Source organism: Corythoichthys intestinalis, chromosome 13 (assembly GCF_030265065.1).
Source record: "Corythoichthys intestinalis isolate RoL2023-P3 chromosome 13, ASM3026506v1, whole genome shotgun sequence".
In the NCBI taxonomy this organism is placed as follows: domain Eukaryota; kingdom Metazoa; phylum Chordata; class Actinopteri; order Syngnathiformes; family Syngnathidae; genus Corythoichthys; species Corythoichthys intestinalis.
The window spans coordinates 23,831,579-23,849,625 of record NC_080407.1 but is presented as its reverse complement, the minus strand read 5'-3'; the positions used below and the strand labels follow the sequence as shown (position 1 = coordinate 23,849,625).

General features: G+C 39.2%; 1 protein-coding gene across 2 annotated transcripts in view; it reads right to left on the bottom strand.

The window, feature by feature from the left end:
• The window catches only part of LOC130928036 (oocyte zinc finger protein XlCOF6-like), a 33,943-nt gene extending 16,740 nt beyond the window's left edge, over window positions 1-17,203 (bottom strand). Inside the window, exons 1-3 of one of the 2 annotated variants that reach the window (XM_057854230.1) lie at window positions 16,836-17,203; window positions 7,155-7,553; window positions 5,642-5,975 (exon numbers count right to left, since the gene is read on the bottom strand). In XM_057854230.1, the coding sequence (XP_057710213.1) occupies window positions 5,884-5,975; window positions 7,155-7,553; window positions 16,836-16,842 (498 nt within the window). In that variant the 5' untranslated portion in view covers window positions 16,843-17,203 and the 3' untranslated portion in view covers window positions 5,642-5,883. Of the gene's footprint in view, window positions 1-5,641; window positions 5,976-7,154; window positions 7,554-16,835 lie in introns of those variants that run through there. The other variant, XM_057854229.1, reaches the window with a different exon arrangement.
• Between the last annotated feature and the right edge of the window lie 844 nt (window positions 17,204-18,047).

Below are 18,047 nucleotides of genomic sequence, written 5' to 3'. Positions count from 1 at the left end.
GTCATCTGTGCTTTGTTAAATTGTTGTATACAGTGGTACCTCTACATACGAAGTTAATCCGTTCCAGGAGCTTGTTTGTAAGTCGAAATGGTCGTATGTCGAGCAGGATTTTCCCATAGGAATACATTATAATTCCATTAATTCGTTCCACAGCCCAAAAACCTGCACTAAATCCTTAAAAAATACTGCTGGTACTATTAAAATGGCAATTACATATAGCAAAACAAATAAATAATAAATAAAAATCGGATTAATAACATAATAATAATAATAATTCCTGTAATAGTGTAACGAAACGGGTTCTAATAAGGCGGACGTTTTTTTCTGTACCTGAAGGCACCGCGGCGCTGACGTGACAAAGAGGGAGGGGAGCGGGTGAAAGTTTACTTTCGCTTTCAATGCTTTCTTGAGAACATCGTCAATTGCGGCAGACAGCAGGCGTTTTGTGTAAAATAAGTTGTGAAAGAAATGATGAAAACGTGGCGAAGCTGGCGATTTCTCTGGAGATGTTACCACAATAAGAATTGTCAGCTTAACTTATAAAGACTGGCGAACGATGGTCGGAGGAGGACCGTGGAGATGTATTGTTGAGCCATTTCACGGATGCCCACCCTACGCTCATATTTTTCTGTCATTTGCATCTTCATTTAGAAGGTAAGCGTCAACTTTTTCCTTGTTTCACCACCTGTACCAACCTTTTCTGAAACCTGTGTTGATTTGTCACACAAGAAAATCCGCCAAGCATTCGTCTGCGGTGCTGCCATTGTCGTCGTATTTTGAGCATGTCGTCGGATGTAGAAACAAATCGCGAGTCAAATTTTACGTCGGATGTCGAAAAGTTCGTGTGTCGAAGCGATCGTATGTAGAGGTACCACTGTATAGTCGAATCGTCTCAAAATATGATTCTAATTCACATAATAATGCCATTTAAGACTTTTTTTCTCATGTCGTATGCTCTTTAAACTACATTCAATTAATTTAATGATGCAAATCAACTGTTAAGTTGTTAAGATTGCTCCCGTTATTCCATAATTTCCCTTCTGTCTGCTTTCGACATGTGAAAGTTTTAAAACTGTTTTGAAGATAGATTCAAGTCAAGATTTTGCCGATTTAGGAGCATTTTAGATAAAAAGTTAATTAGGTTCGCTTGGAAGGTTCGCTACAACAGCCTTCTGGGGAAGTCTTCTGCTTTAAGATGGTGGCTGTTTACTAACGCTGGTAAGTCTGTCATTTCGCATCTAGTTTTACAAACATGTGCTGCTAACGCCGTCGAGTCTGTCATTTTGCATCTAGTTGACGTAGTGTGTAGCGGCTGTCAGCAGCAGTCAGGTATTCCTGTGTTTTATATCTAGCGGCATGAGTTGAGCATTGGCATTACCCGTGTCTATGACAAGCAGGATGTTTACTCTCGGGACGCAATGCGCTCCCTTCCTCATTGCGTCCCAAAGACCGCGCTGTGTTTTAGTTCAGGTTTACTTGACATATTTCAATAATCGGAATTTGGATGTTTGTGAATCATTCTCGAATCTTCCACGGCCGAATCGCTCAAGGCTCACTCAAGGATGTAATGACGGCTGGGCATGTTGTACCGTGGTTCTAGATGTTGGATGGTGCGGCTAAATCCCACTTTATTCATGAGAGATAATGGCTCGTCATCCAGAATGATTTCTTCGGCAATGACTCTTGTTATTCCCTAGGCTTTGGGACTGTCAAGTGCCAGTTTGTCAGCATAGCAAAAGTGTTTCTGCCAGTGTTAGTTGCGTAGGACTTTTCGTTTTGTCTTCGGTTTTCTTAACATACTCCTTATATTGTTTATGGTGTTATTTCGCTAAATGCTTGATTAGGTTGGCTGTATTAAAACTTCTTACAGCTTTACCTTCACACTTGACTTTATTGTGGCATATGTTGAACTCTGCCTCTTCGTCTTTGTCGTCCTTTAAGGTAAAATAATCCCACACAGCCGACATTTTTACCGATAAACTTTAAATTTACATTGCAGTCATAATATAGGAGATGCCACCGAGGTAAATTGGGTGTGCAGTAAAATGCAGACCGGATTTTAGGGAAACCAAAGAAAAAACTGTAATGGATTATGGAAATCGGTGAGCTGGAAAACCCGGACAGGATTTAAGAAAAGAAAAAAAAACCCAACTAGATCGGGAGTCTCGATCGAAATTTTTCCGTGTCGGCCGATCCGATACCGATGCGCATTGTTTTTGCACATATCGGCAGTTGATCCGATCCAAATATCGGATCGGGACAACCTTAGCCTAAATGCTTAAAGAGCATACGACAGGAGAAAAAAAGTCTTAAATGGCATTATTATGTGAATTTGAATCATATTTTGAGACGATTCGACTATATACAACAATTTAGCAAAGCGCAGATGACGAGAACTTAGTCTTTTAATCTACCGGTTAGCCACGCCTACCATTATAGGGCTTTAGCGTCCCCAACAGGTGGATGACGTCAGCGGTAGACTGGGCTCATCGGTTTTACTATTCAGCCCATTGAGGGGGAATTATTCAGAACGAGGAAAACGCGACGAAGAGAGCCGCAAAATGTCATTGTTTCAGTCTCTCTATTCCAATATTTTTACAGGATATTCTTTTTATCCAAATATTTTTCCCCAATAGCTATATAAATGGCTTGAGAAGGACCAGTCAGCCCGTCGAAGGGGGAACTAATAACAACAAGGAAAACGCGACGAAGAGAGCTGCAAAATGTCATTGGTTCCGTCTCTTTCCTTCAATATTTTTACAGGATATTCTTTTTATCCAAGTATTTTCCCCAATTGCTAAATAAATGGCATGGTCATGACAAATAACAGTCTTGTGCTAAATGGAATATGAAATAATAAAAATGTATCAATTCAGGACGAAATGGCAAAATTACTCCATAATGGTCAAAACTGTCGACTTCACCTTTACTTTCGCACCTCCCGAACGATATTTTATGACACCTAAATCGGACATATGTCATTTCCCTTCCCCGGCTTCGGAGAATGTAAACATACCAAAATAAAATACCGCGTGTATTATGAAATTAACATGCTTTTTCATGTCACATGCACTTTAAGTTATTTAGTGCAATTTTATTTTTTTGGGGGGGGGAAGACATTTTATTTCTTCTGTGTTTCTATCCGGTAGTAATATTGGTGTCTTTTACTTACGAGGCATGGTCTTCTGTTTTTAGTTGGGATTTCTTAACAAGTATTTTTGAATTTAATAGTAAACATTTATCGCGTTTAAATGGTTGTACTTGATCTATTAATATATACTGTATTCTCACCGTGTTATTGTAAATTGTTTTTAAAAAAAAAAAATGGTGGGGGCGCAATAATATCGCATATTGCACTAATTTATGGGATAAATTATCGCACACTAAAATTTGTTATCGCGACAGGCCTACTAGCAGCCATTAAGAAATCTATTACTAGGAGACGGCTTAAAAAAGAATCACCTACTATTGAAGAATGGCTAGATATTGTACATGAAATCTATATCATGGAGAATTGTTTTCACTCAAACTTGAGATTAGGGCTGCAGCTATCGAATATTTTAGTAATCGAGTAATCGACTGAAAATTCTATCGATTAATCGAGTAATCGGATAAAACATTTTGGGGGGGGGGTAAAGAGCCATTATACATATACATGAGAAAAAAAGACATTTAATCACTATTGAACCATTTTCAGTCAATCAATGTCTTTATTTTCGATGTACATTGTTGAAAACCGCCAACAATTGCATCTAAGATGTGACTAGAAAAAAAAATCACTGCTTTCACTCAAAAAACTTCTAGATCTTATAAAAAACAAACATATTTCTTACCTAAAAATGTAATTACGCTTGATAATACACATCACTTGAAAGCTACGTGTTTTTTACACGTGTTTCAATTTAATTTCCATTTGTGTCAAGTGATTTTTAAGTTCTAGTTAAGTTATACGTTAGTCTAAACTGTAAGTACTGATAGGATTTTGAGTTTTTGCAGTGTTCAAAATAAATATATGATACCTGCTGTATTGGAGCACATTAGGGGCCAGTGCTACTTGGTGTTTTATTCAGCAATGACTACTGAGCTAAAACTGACAGTAAGCTTTATTATGTTTTAATTTTACACCCTCATCACTCTACAGCGCTGTGTTTTTACAGATTAAATAAAGACTGTTTGTAAGACACGTTAGCGACATATCGACAGTGGTCATAATCAATAGAAACCTAGCCCTCTGAAGGGCTAACGGTACGTGAGCGAGCGACAGTAACATTATATTTATTAGTGATGAGAAGTCTACTGCTTTAAGATGACGGCTGTTTACCAACGCTGACCAGACGCGGCTGAGTCTGTCATTTCACATCTTGTCCTAAATGCATGCGATCTATGAGACGCATCGGACACGACCTGCTACTAGCATCATGCGAGTTTTTAGCAACGTCGGCGTAATTTGTAGTGGCTGTCGGCTGCGGTAACTTTTTTTTTTATTGCTTCTTCCTCTACGCACGTGACGTCTGCGCGTTGTCCCGCATTAAAAGTAGTCCGGGCAAAACGTGATGCTTAGAGCTGGCAAAATTAAATGATTCCTCGAGGTGAATAAAAATATTCGGATCAGTTTTTAAATTCGAGTTACTGGAGTTGCTCCAGTATTCGTTTCAGCTCTACTTGACATTGATACATTTTATTTGATATGGTCCAAATGGACAGAGTACGTAACACCAATTAGAATGGACTTCATTTGACGCTCAAAAAGGAAAGTACCTCCTAAGTATGCTGGGTGAGAAAACAATACCTGGTGTGCTCCCAAATGTTTTTAAGTTGCTGTGCGTTATTTTTATTTACCTTTTTCTTTCTAAATTATGTTTATTATTTTTTGTTCTCCTTAAAAGAAAAATGTAAGGAATGGAGAAATGGACTGTATTTACTCATCACTGTAAGTACAATGTATATTATTTGTGGGATGTTAAAATATTAATTTAAAAAAAAGATGCACAACATAGCAGTATGCATGACACCATTACCAACTGAAGCAAGTGTGAAAGTAAACAAACAACTGAAGCATCGTTTATGTAAATTGTAGTTCATGTACATCATATTGTTTACTAACTTTACTGTTGATGTATAAAGAGAACATTCGCCAATAATTAAAGATACATGACTGCAAATTTACCTTTGCAGTATTTTTTTTTCACTGGCTCTCTTAACTCTGGCTGCCTTTGACGGCGCTAGACACCCAATCCACTTAGACCGGAAGAATCAACAGGAAGTGAGTCGGAAATGCCCCAAAATGAACAACAAATGACTTAAAATGCCCCCAAATTAAACTCATGAGTTGCCATTGACGGCCATTGACAACTGATCCGTTTGAAGTGGGAGGGATGGCAGCAAATGAACGTTCGTTCACACTCCCAGTTCAAATGGATCAGACGTCTACCAGTGATAAAACTCACAGCAGGATGAGAAGCGCTTGTTCTTCATGTTTATTAGTTGTTTAGTAGAACGATTTCCCGACCAATGTATCAATAATCGTTGCATTGCCATATCGTGAGATCATCGTTATCTTGAGCTTTGCATCGTCATTCATATCGTTTAATGAGGTACCAAGAGGTTCCCACCCCTATTCATTATGTGAATTATTTTCAAACAAGAACAACAAAAGAAAAAATGCTTGTCTTTATTCAAGGCTTCATTGAGTGACTGACAACAGCCTCTCACTTGAATGAATTGCCATAGACTGGTGGTAAACAAATTAAACGATGATTGACACATTTGAAGCCTTCGATCGTAGCGTTACGGAACTTTCTCTCGCTAGGTCAAAGCTACAAACCTAACCAAACCCATACCATTAACTTTGTTTTCTTCGATGAGGGAAAAAGTTGAGGTGTTTCACCTCCTGCAGCTATCGTGTTGCACAGCTGACACACTGAGCAACAACCGGAGGGGGGTGAGCCATACTCGCAGCTGCGAGGGATTTCTACCTGCATTTTTGGGGTACAAAGAATAGTTAATACCAAAAGAACGGTATGACGGAAAATTTTAGTGATTTTGAAACCGTGTCGTTTTCATACCACGTTATACCTTCAAACCAGTAACCGGCACGTTCATATACCGCAATTTTTTGTAAACCATGGAGGCGAACAGTACAGACGAGAGATTTCTGCACCTCGTTTTACACATGGGTGCGCTTGTAAACCTTACCCTTGAATACTTCCTCAGTACAAAACGCACAATTGCTGGAAGACGGGCTACACAATGACAAAGACTGCAACAAACTTATGTTGGGCGGCGGTTTGGAATAACGTCAGTCTGGTGGGACGTGGACCGCAGACAGTTTCAGCCCCGAGTATCAGTTGTGCGAGAGGAAACAATGAAATACATGATTATGACAATGGCTTCTCGGTGCATTACCTCAAGAAGCCTCAATACCTACGGCAGAGATGAAGACGTTGGCATCATCCGAGAAGGGCCACCTGATTACTTCAGATGGGTCGTAGTCCTTAATCCCACTAACTATGAAATTACAAAAAGGGGGGACTTCCTCTTCAAGATGTAGTTGTTGATTTTGTTTCCCTGATTTAAAAAAAACTTTCCTTGCTCCAAAATTACCTACTTATCTCCCCTTTGTTGATTTGAATACATTTTATGTTGCAAAAGTATATGTTATTTAATATGTACCAGTACGGGTGTCCAAAACTTGATTTTAAAATGAGAAACTCGATTTTTAGCTCACATGATTTGAACTACTTTTAGGGTGTCAAAAATGCCCTCCTGCTCAGTTTCCAATGATGAATCAGACATGCATGTTGAGATTTTTTAAATATGGTTGAATTGGAGGTCTCAGAACAGAATTTCAAGCCACATGAGTGTTTTCTGCCATGTGCTCATCTTTCACACAATCATGGTGCACATGCTTGTTTTGCAGACCATTACGCTACACGTGCTTCCGTTTCTTAAGTTTATACATAGATGCGTTGCACCTTAAACGCGCTGATGTGCCGATGTCAAAACGAGTTAGTCATATTTCGTAAAACCACAAGGATTGGACACACTATTGCATAAAGACTAAACGGATTAAATAAATGCCACCAAATGACAGTTCTGGCTTCTTCTTCAGACAGAGCCCGGCACTTCATCAAGCTGAGTAATGTGATACTCACAGAACAGGGAGTGTGATGTGAAATCGTCACTCTCTGATGGTCGAGCGATGAGGTTGTCTGCCTGGGACCCTTCTTTTGAACAGCTGCTGCCATTTGGAGGCTCCGCCCCTCTGCTGCCCTCACTCGGACCTCCATCTTCACCCTTTAAGGGCTCACCAGTCCACTTGGGGATGTTCACCAACTCCACTTTAACATATGGAGGGTCCTCCTCATCCTTTTTGAGGGGATCAGGTTGCTGCTGCTCCTCAATGTGGGGGTTCTCCACTCTAATGAAATACTCCTCCTGCTCCTCTTTAATGTGGACAAATTCTTCCTCCAGCTTTTTGATGTATGGCGACTCTTCAGCTAACTCCATGCGAGCAGACTCCAGGCGTTCAGGACGATGCGCGTGACTGACATCTGCCAGACCAAGACCAAAAAAACACATGGGACAAATTTTATGTCTTCATTTGCCATAATCTGTCCCCCCAAAAATGTACTGCTTCAGAAGTAATCCTCTGTGACGATTTTGTATTTATTCGTATTTCGTTGTCATCCACTACAACACAATGTAATAGAGCCGTCCCGACTAGTCGACGCTGTTGACGTAGTCGATGAAGTAAATGCGTCAACGAGCACAATATCCCATCGACGGTTAAAGGTGAGTAAAAAAAAAATCAAATAAAATACATGCGTGGAAAGTTGAGAATGTCAGATGCCCAGGATGCAAGCGAGGAAAGCGACACAAAGCCAAAAAAGCAGACCACAGTGGCCAAAGCATGGACTTAATTCAACGGATAAAAGGAGGGTGTCACTGTCGTGTGCAGTCTCTCGTAAATCCATATTAGGAATGGGCGATATGGCCTTAAGTAAAAGAGAACTACGAGAATAAAGTTGTACGATTGCTGATTTAAACGGAGGTGGCATGGCGTTATGTTAAGTACGCAGTTGTTTATTCAGCTACGTAATAATACGACTTTTACTCTCATCGTTATAGTACGAGAAAAAACATTGAACTGTTACTACTAGAATAAACGTTGAATTAATAGTGCGAGACTAAAAGTCGTATAATTGCGTCGGGCTAATGTAGCTGAAGAAATAATAGGAGGATTTATACCAACGTTTCCCCTACATAGGAATTATCGTGGCGGGCCGCCACACCAAAATGAAAGCCGCCACGCCTTGCAAATGCGATTATTATTATTTCTTTTTTAAGATTTAAAGATCCATTCTAATTTATAATTTGTATCATTTAACATGCCTTCTAAATGAATTCATGAAGCTCATTTGTATGCACGATTTACCATAAGTCGTCTAAACTAGCACGTAAAATACAAATTGTTCATTTACACGCTTTATTTTGAAAAGTGTATCAATTGTAGAGGTGTGCAAAATTTCCGATTCTTAGATTATTCGCGATTCGGCCGTGGAAGATTCGAGAACGATTCACAAACATCCAACTTCCGATTATTGAAATATGCGAAGTAAAGCGGAAGTACACAACACTCAGCGCGCCGCGCGGTCTTCGGGACGGAACGGAGCGAGAGTAGCTAAACATCATGCTTCCCATTACCCGGCCCCTTGGGTAATGCCAATGCTCAACTCACGGCTCTAGCTCAACTCATGCAACGAGATAAAAAAAACACAACAACATACCTGACTGCTGCCGAAAAGCTGCTACAAGTACATCCATATAATGTTACGGCGGATATCATTTATACAGGACTAGATGCAATATAGATTTGGTAGTGTTAGCAGCACATCTACAAAAAGCTAGATGCGGGCGTTATAAACGGCCGCCATCTTAAAGCAGTACACTTCCCTGCAAGGCTGTTGTAGCGAACCTTCCAAGCAAACCTAATTAACTTTTTATCTAAAATACTCCTAAATCGGTAAAATATTGACTTGAATCTATCTTTAAAATAGTTTTAAAACTTTCACATGTCGAAAGTAGACAAAAGGGAAATTATGGAATAACGGGAGCAATTTTAACAAATTTAACGGTTGATTCACAACATTAAATTAATTGAATGTAGTTTAAAGCTGCTGATACAGAATGGGGACTGGAGTTTTTTATTTAATGTTATTTTTGTACATTTGTTTACTGCTATATGTTAACTTGATACTGAAATAGTAGTGTGGTTTAGCCTGAGAGTATTTTTGAACAATTTTGGAACTAATGTACAAAACATTAAAAAGAAAAAAAAAGGAGGGGGGTGCATCAATAATCGTTTTACAATCGAATCGGAGCCTCTGAATCGTAATCGTAATCGAATCGTTAGGTGCCCAGAGATTCCCAGCTCTAATCAATTGTATTGAAAGCTTGCGCCTGGTACGTCGGCTCGGCGCAGAGATGGAAATTGGGAGACAAAACCACGGAAAGGCATTTGAAGTTAATGGATGTACTTTTGGTTTAAGACTGTGAAAATGACCTTAATATACTGACACTGACATAACGTTTAAGTTCATTATGGCATGTTTTTGTTCGGCACTGACGTCACTTGTTGTTATTGAAGTACAGTATTTTGGAAAGAGAAAAGTTCCTGAGGACGAGGGTCCGCTGACAAAGTGACCATTATTGTTATGATGATCTAGAACGTCACGTTCTGAAATATTTTATTAGCGTATGAGGTTAATTAAATATTTCGGAACGTACTGGAGGGCTCATGCTCTCAGGTGCTCTTCAGTTGCGAATGTATACGCTCTCACGTTCGGAGGAGTAGAAATAACCAAATGGTTATGGCAAGCGTAGTATTTTAATGTTGAGATGAGTTTTTCAAAAACTGAATGAGAGGAGATAGCACATAGAGACGCAGATCAGGAAGGCACACAGTCCAGGGTAGGAGAAGTATGCAAAAAAGCAAACAGGAAATCTAGCTGGGACCCAACCTGCACAAAAATGGCAAAGTTCAAGCCGTGGCTGTACCACAAAAATCAAGGTGAGTGTTTAGAATCTTGCACCTATCATTTTTAATAATCATAATTGTATTATTTTACCATAAATTGTGAAATTGAAAAAGGTTCATTGTCTATAACCTGGCATAATCCTTATCGGAAAATAATGACAAAACAGATGGTGTATTTGCATTTAAAGAAGTATTTTTCGTCTCCTTGAAACAAATCATTATATGAATTTGTACTAACAATCAGAAAAGTAACTCCCACAAAGACACTTCACTTTGAAATGAAGTTGGATTGGCTTATGTAAATTTAACATATTTGATTTAAATCTAAATGGGTAATCCATTGAATGTGTTTCAGAATATGGACCAGGTCAGCACGATGTCAAAGATGGCATCACAGACTGATAAATGGGGAGTGCTGCTGACGGCAACCGTCGGCCATTGCGTTGACAGTGCCCATCTCAACAGTGAACTGTGAGATTTTTCTTCAATGAACTGAGTAAGACATTTTGTCAACTGTACAATGTAAGTTTTAAATGCTTGAGTGTTTTCATTTCCTTGATCTCATTTTTCTTTAAATTCCTGTGTAGGTGAAACAGACTTGAGGAACAGGGGGACAATCTTGCAGCATGCCTCACATTGACTATAAAAGGACCACCTATAGACCCTACTCACCTACGTCACAAAATGACGTGTCGCTGTATCCGGCCGCCATATTGTCCGTATTTTTTAGACCTATTCTCATTGTTTTCAATTAGTCGTGCAAGTTATAGAGGAATTCATGGAAGCCCCGGTGTTATCTGATGCTGTAAACTCATTGGATGCGTTGCATAAAAGGCGTTATGTGGAAGAGCTTCAGTTTAGCCATTCGCCAGATCCATATTTGATGCCTAAATCGATGTTTTTCGACCCGCTGTCTTCGCCGTCTTTGCCTGACATCTGCTTCCCTGACATTTACAACTATCTTGTCCACACAAAATCAGCCTATTCTCACGAAAGTTTGAAAAACTTTAAGAGCTTGGAGGCTTATAAATACTTCGTTGCTGGTTGGGTGAAACAGGTCCTCGTCCACGAAAATTCGGCAGGAATCTATCGTGTGCTCGGGAAGGTGAGTAACGAAATTTTCAATTCAAAATCTTTTGTTCTTGCTAACATCCACTGTCAAGTCTAATGTATTTCATGTCATTTGTCAATGGAGCTAGGGCTTTTAATGTTTATATGGTTTAGCGATAGCACTCTCACTACATACATATATAATATGTAATAAATATGAAGTGCGATAGCACTACTCCAGATTGTCCCTAGTTGAATTTATTTTTTGGCTTTTGACCTCAATAGTTAAATTGTAAATTAATTGTATGACAACTGTCTTATTATCCCCTTATAATTATATATTTTCAGGTAGTTCATTCACAACGTCTGAGTGTATGTTGTCGGCGATTAGCCTAGCAATGATCTTAATTATGGTTGTCAGCCCAAAACCCTCTAAATATATATTAAATGCATCTTACCAGATATAAAATGACTACTACATAATCTGTGGTAGTCGTTTGGAGCCCAATTTTCTCGTTGAATTGCAGCAGTCCATGTCGCTCTCCTCTCCGGGTCTCTCGGAATACGGTAGAACTTCAAGCCTCTCCGTCTATCTTCTCTGTTATTGCAACCGGCCGCCACACACGCCTTCACCATTTTGATTATTAATGTTAACGAGCAGAAAAACACGCCATAATAGGAGGAATTTACGAAGTGCTAATGCATTAACATGACGAGTAGACATGGCGCGGGGGAATGGCTGTGACGTCACGTGAGTAGGGTCTATTGCTGATTCCCTCCATCCACCCCCCACCATTTTTTTTTTCCAGGAAAATCAAGTGTTCCCAGGCAGGATGCAAACTTTGCAAATAGATCTTTGTTATGATTCTTGAAAAAAATAAAATAATTTTTAAAAATCTTATTTGTCATGACCTAGACACGGCCTAGACTCCACCCTCTGTTCAAATTTTAGGCCCATTTCTCATCTTCCATACATCTCTAAAATACTAGAAAAGGTTATCTATAGTCAGCTGCTACCATTCCTTGAAGAAAACCAGATTTCGGAACCATTTCAGTCTGGTTTTAAATCCCTCCACAGCACTGAGTCGGCACTTTTAAGAGTATCAAATGATATACTTCTGGCAACAGACTCTGGCAAGTTTGTTGTTTTAGTTCTTTTAGATTTATCTGCAGCATTTGATACCGTAGACCATCAGATTTTAATTTCTCGTCTTGAACACAGTGTGGGTATTCAAGGTGTCGCTCTTGAATGGTTTAAGTCTTACCTAAATGAACGGAGTTTTTGTGTGAAAATGGGCAATTTCATGTCCAAAAAGGCATCGCTTCCACATGGGGTTCCCCAGGGATCTGTTCTCGGCCCTCTTTTATTTTCACTTTATTTATTGCCTCTTGGTTCTGTTTTTAGAAAACATGGTGTTTCATTTCATTTGTATGCTGATGACTGTCAGATCTATTTTCCATTGGCGCAGAATGGCACTTTCTGTCAACTTATTGAATGCCTCAACGATATAAAGTCGTGGCTCTCATGTAATTTTTTAAGTTTGAATGACAGTAAGTCTGAAGTCATGGTGTTCAAACCGAGTAGCCAGGCCTCCCTGAATGTTGACCTCGGTTCATTGTCTCCGTTTCTTAAGAATTATGTCAAAAATCTAGGGGTCCAATTTGATGCTGATTTTAAATTTGAGAAGCAGATTTCTTGTGTTGTTCGGGACTGTTTTTATCAGCTTCGCCAGATTGCTAAGGTGAAATCTATTGTTTCACGCTCTGATATGGAAAAATTGATTCATGCTTTTGTCACAACTCGGCTGGATTACGGTAATTCTTTGTATGCAGGTGTCGGTCAGGCGGCACTGGCCCGTCTGCAACTTGTACAAAACTCTGCTGCTCGACTCCTAACTAGAACCCGCAGGCGTGAACATATCACCCCAATTTTAGCATCTCTTCACTGGCTCCCGGTACATTACCGAATACATTTTAAGATATTATTATTTGTTTTTAAATGTTTGAATAATCTTGCGCCGCCATATTTGTCAGAACTGCTTCAGCCTTACAGTCCAACCAGAACCCTCAGATCAGCTGACCACCTGCTTCTAGTAGTCCCAAGATCAAGGCTGAAGCTTAGGGGTGACCGTGCATTTGCGGTGATGGCGCCCAGGCTGTGGAACCAATTACCACTTACTATTAGACAGGCCCCCTCACTTACGGATTTTAAATCACGTCTTAAAACATTTTATTTTTCGTCAGCTTTTAATGTGCAATGACAGTTTATGACCTCGTCTTTTATTTATTTTATTTTATGTGTTTGTTTTATCTTTCAAAGTTGACTTATTTTGCTGTGTTTTGCTATGTAAAGCACTTTGGTCTCCTTGGCGGATTTTTAAATGTGCTATACAAATAAAGTTGATTGATTGATTGATTGATTGATGATATGAAAAAAATTCGCCGCGGCACAACATGATGGGGTTGTCCGACTCAGACACAGTCCACCACCACCACAGCTTCAAAAAATCCTAGGGAAAACCCTGTTATACTCATGCTCCGTCGTAGCTCCAAGTTAAGGTACATGTACGTCCTGGAAAGTGCGTAGCTGCTCACAGCAACTACCCCTACGTGACAATGTGACTTTTTTTTTCTCATAGCAAAAGTACAATTTTAATGTCGTAGTCCTTATTTTATTGATTTTTTTTTGCCTTAATAATTAGTCATAGTGTCCAATCAATGTGCATCATTAAGTTTTCTTCACTTACTTCACTCCAGTGATTCGTGACATTTATTTATCTACTCTGCTGGTGCTCACGCTAATGCTCAGGACAATATAGTCATACCACTAAAAGAAAATGTAAGAATTGTTTTGAATCCTGTTGGAAAATTGAAGTCACTCACAATGTTCTGAATCTGTTTATTTGCTAGTTATTTTTTAGGGCTGCAGCTATCGAATATTTTAGTAATCGAGTAATCGACTGAAAATTCTATCGATTAATCGAGTAATCGGATAACATATTTTTTTTAGGTAAAGATCAATTATAAATATACATGAAAAAAAAAGAAATTTAATACAATATTGAACCATTTTCAGTCAATCAATGTCTTTATTTTCGATGTACATTGTTGAAAACAGCCAACAATTGCATCTCAGTTGTGACGAGAAAAAAAATTCACTGCTTTCACTCAAAAAACTTCTACATCTTAAACAAAAAAAAAAAAACAAAAAAAACATTTCTTCAAACATCACTTGAAAGCTATGTGTTTTTCCCACGTGTTTCAATTGGCTTTCCATTTGTGTCAAGCTATTTTTAGGTTTAGTTAAGTTTTAAGTTAGTCTAAACTGTAAATGCTGAAAGGATTTTGAGTTTTTGCAGTGTTCTGCAAAAACTTCGTTGTTCGGCCGAGTCTGTCATTTCGCATCTAGTCCTAAATGCATGGGATATCTATGAGACGCATCGGACACTACCTGCTACCACACTAGCATCATGCGGGCGTAATTTTTAGCAACGTCAGCGTAGTTTGTAGCGGCTGTTGGCTGCAGTAAGGTTTTTAATTTTTATTTTTTTTATTTTTATTGCTTCTTCCTCTACGCACGTGACGTCAGCGCGTTGTCCCGCATTAAAAGCAGTCCGGGCAAAATGTGATGCTTAGAGCTGGCAATATTAAACGATTCCTCGAGGTGAATAAAATTACTCGGATCAGTTTTTAAACTCGAGTTACTGGAGTTGCTCAAGTATTCGTTTCAGCTCTATGATTTTTTGTCACTTCTTTCTGATTTTGGGGCATTTATTGGTCACTTTCAGTTTATTTTGAGTTTCAGGACAGGAGCAAAAATTCTCCCAAAATGAATAGGCAGTGACTCAAACATGTAAATGCCTTAAAATGAACAAAAAGGGACCTGTAAGCGCCCCAACGATATATCAACTCTTGGCAGGAGCATATCGATAACCTTTTGGGATACAAAGTATCACGATATATCACCATTTCGATATTTTGTCACACCCCTACTTCACATGCAAGAAAGAACCATGATTCTAGCTTCAGCATTCAAGTGAATTTTGACCATTATTTTTCATCGTTGAACAATTTGTTTGTTGGGTTTTGCAGGTATTTGCTCCAGTGTTATATGTTCCATGTCTAAATTTAGCCCTTAGTTAGTGTTAATATTTTGTTTATTTTTCCAATTGAGCAACATTGTTATGTTTTTTAAGCGATCGTTAAAGTCGCTAGTAGCAGACGGGCCTGATTACATGAAATATTCAGATCACCAAGCAGGGCAAGATTTGGAGACAATGGAATCCCGCAGTTCGAAAGGGATGAGAGTTCCTTCATTACCCGCAGCCAGACCTGTTGTACAAATATGTATCTGGAGTAGAGCTGTCCCGACTAGTCGACATAGTCGACGTCATCGATGACGTAAATCCGTCGACGAGCACAACATCCCGTCGACGGTTAATGAAGGGTTAAAAAAAAAAATACATGCGTGGAAAGTTCAGAATGTCGGATGCTCTGTATGCAAGCGGGGAAAGCGGCACAAAGACAAAAAAAGCGCACCAGAGTGTCCAAAACATTGACTTATTTCAAAGAAACAACGGAGGGTACACTCTTCTGTCCTGTCTGTTCAATGCCAAGCTTGGCTGCACGTCGGCCGTGAATAAACACCTCAAGCGCCGTCACCGTTTTTTTTTTTCATTTTTTGTACACCAGAGGGTGCTGTCGCCTTACTGAATAATAATGTTTCATTGACAATGGGCCTTTAAGTGCTATTAGTATTGTCCTTAACTCTAACTGAAAGGTTTATTTCATGGTATGGTTTATTTTATGGTATAGAAAATTATATAAGGTTAAAAGGTCATAAATATATACAGTATATACAGTGATTGCACTCAAGGGAGAGATTGTCAATGATAAGGTAATAAATTAAGGTAAAGGCAATTCATTGATATATAAATAAGGTTTAAAAGGAAAAAGGTGAAAAGTTTTTGTTAATTTCTAATTGTGTTGTTTTATTTGTGTGCACCATAGCTCTTACGGTGTGATTACATCAAGGATGGAATAAAAGTTGTAAACCATCAGTTTAAGAGACCACCTTTTCAATCAGGGATGCTACACTAGTAAATTCTATCAGCATTTGAACTAATTGTTTATTTGTGATTTATTATTATTTATGTGTTTATTTGTACTTTAATAAATAATTTAAGTGTTCCAATATGTTTTTTGTGAATTGATAAGCGTCAACAAAAATTTCATTGCTAAATTAGTAAACAAACAAAAAAATTTAATTATAAGATTAGTCGACTAATCGTAAAAATAGTCGGCTGACTAATCGGGAGAAAATTAGTCGTTTGGGACAGCCCTAATCTGGAGTATTCTCCTGACAGTTTGGACCAAGGGCGTAGGTTTGCATAGGGACGGTAGGGACATAACACTTCCAACTTTTCAGCAAAAAGTGTACATGCAAGTTATGTGTTTATACCGTCCCTACCAATGTTGAAACCAAACCTACGCCCTTGATTTGGACATTTATTGGATTGGCAAAAGCCCATTTTGTACGTATTAAATTACTCCATTTTTCCATTGGTAAATGTGTAGAATTGTTAAATGAGAATAATTTAAGTGCTTTACATCACATTTAAATTAGAAGGAGACGATCAAAAACAGTAAAAATAAAAAAGAATAAATAAATAAATAAATGTGGTGCCGAGTGACAGCACTAATCAGACATTTTGTGACTCTAAACATTCGAATGGTACTGACTCACCTGACATTTTGGGACTTGATGTTGGCTTGTTCGGCGACGTGTTTATCCCAGGACCGTTGCTTGTTCTCTTTTGTTAGCTACTAAACTAGGCTAGGCTAACAAAGCAGGCCTCGAAGTTTCAACGTGCACCCAAACGACTCGAAGCAGAAGTGAAATTGAACGGATTCTTGCCCAAAATATCTGACACCTTTCAATCGATTACATTACGTCTTGGGGCTTAGTGGATTGTCTTCAAAGAACGACTTTTCCAAAGCAATCCAATGCAACTCCAGCCACACGTTCTTTACGTCATGACGTATGACGCGCACGTATACCTTAGTGTTGTATCGGTCGCGAACGATTCGTTCTTTTTGAACGAATTGTTTTGGTGAACGAGACCGAACTAATCATCATCTGCACTGATTCGTTCTATGAAGGTGGTGCTTGTTCGCTGCGTGGGAGGGCGTTGAGCAAGCGGCAGCGTCTTCTGACATCGCACACGACCAATCAGACGCCAGCCTCATCGCGGGCAGGGGAGGGAGCGGAAACAGAATCAGGGCGTTTGTCACTCACGTCCACGTGTGGCCAATAAGCAGCCAGCGTGCAGGCAGGGGGGCAAGACTGAGTTTTGTCACTTCCCGTTCAGTGACTCGGTCCTCCGGTTCCTGACCTAGCTTGCTGCTAACTTGATTTTCCAGTAATGACAATGACTATGCGGTGAACGAATCAGAAAATGAAAGGAAATGACTTTGTCACATATTTGTTAACGTGGAGCCTATCAAATGCTGCTCAAACAGACAAAAAGACCACACAAATCTAGCGAGCATTGTTTAGAGTAGTACTTTTCTCAACAAACTCGTGACTGCCTATGACGACATACTATCAAATTTACAGTAATTTAAAACACGGGTAGCTACGAGGCAAGCAAAAGCTGAGCTGCGGTCGCGTGACGGCAGTGAAGCGGGCAGAGAACTGTCACTATATGGAGGCTTCATGGCAGCGACATTTACCTCATATGTGCACAGAAAAAAATATTTAGTATGATCACCATAATACTGATTTGCAATGAAACTGTATATACATGTCAATTTTTTCCCGAGTGTTTTTTTTTTTTTTTTTCGTGTCAGCGTGTCGGGTGTTGGTTGGTTTGACAAATTATGTCAATCCGTCCATCATGTGCTACTCAAGCGCCCAAAACAACGCACGCAGACACGGGAGATGTCGCAATATGTC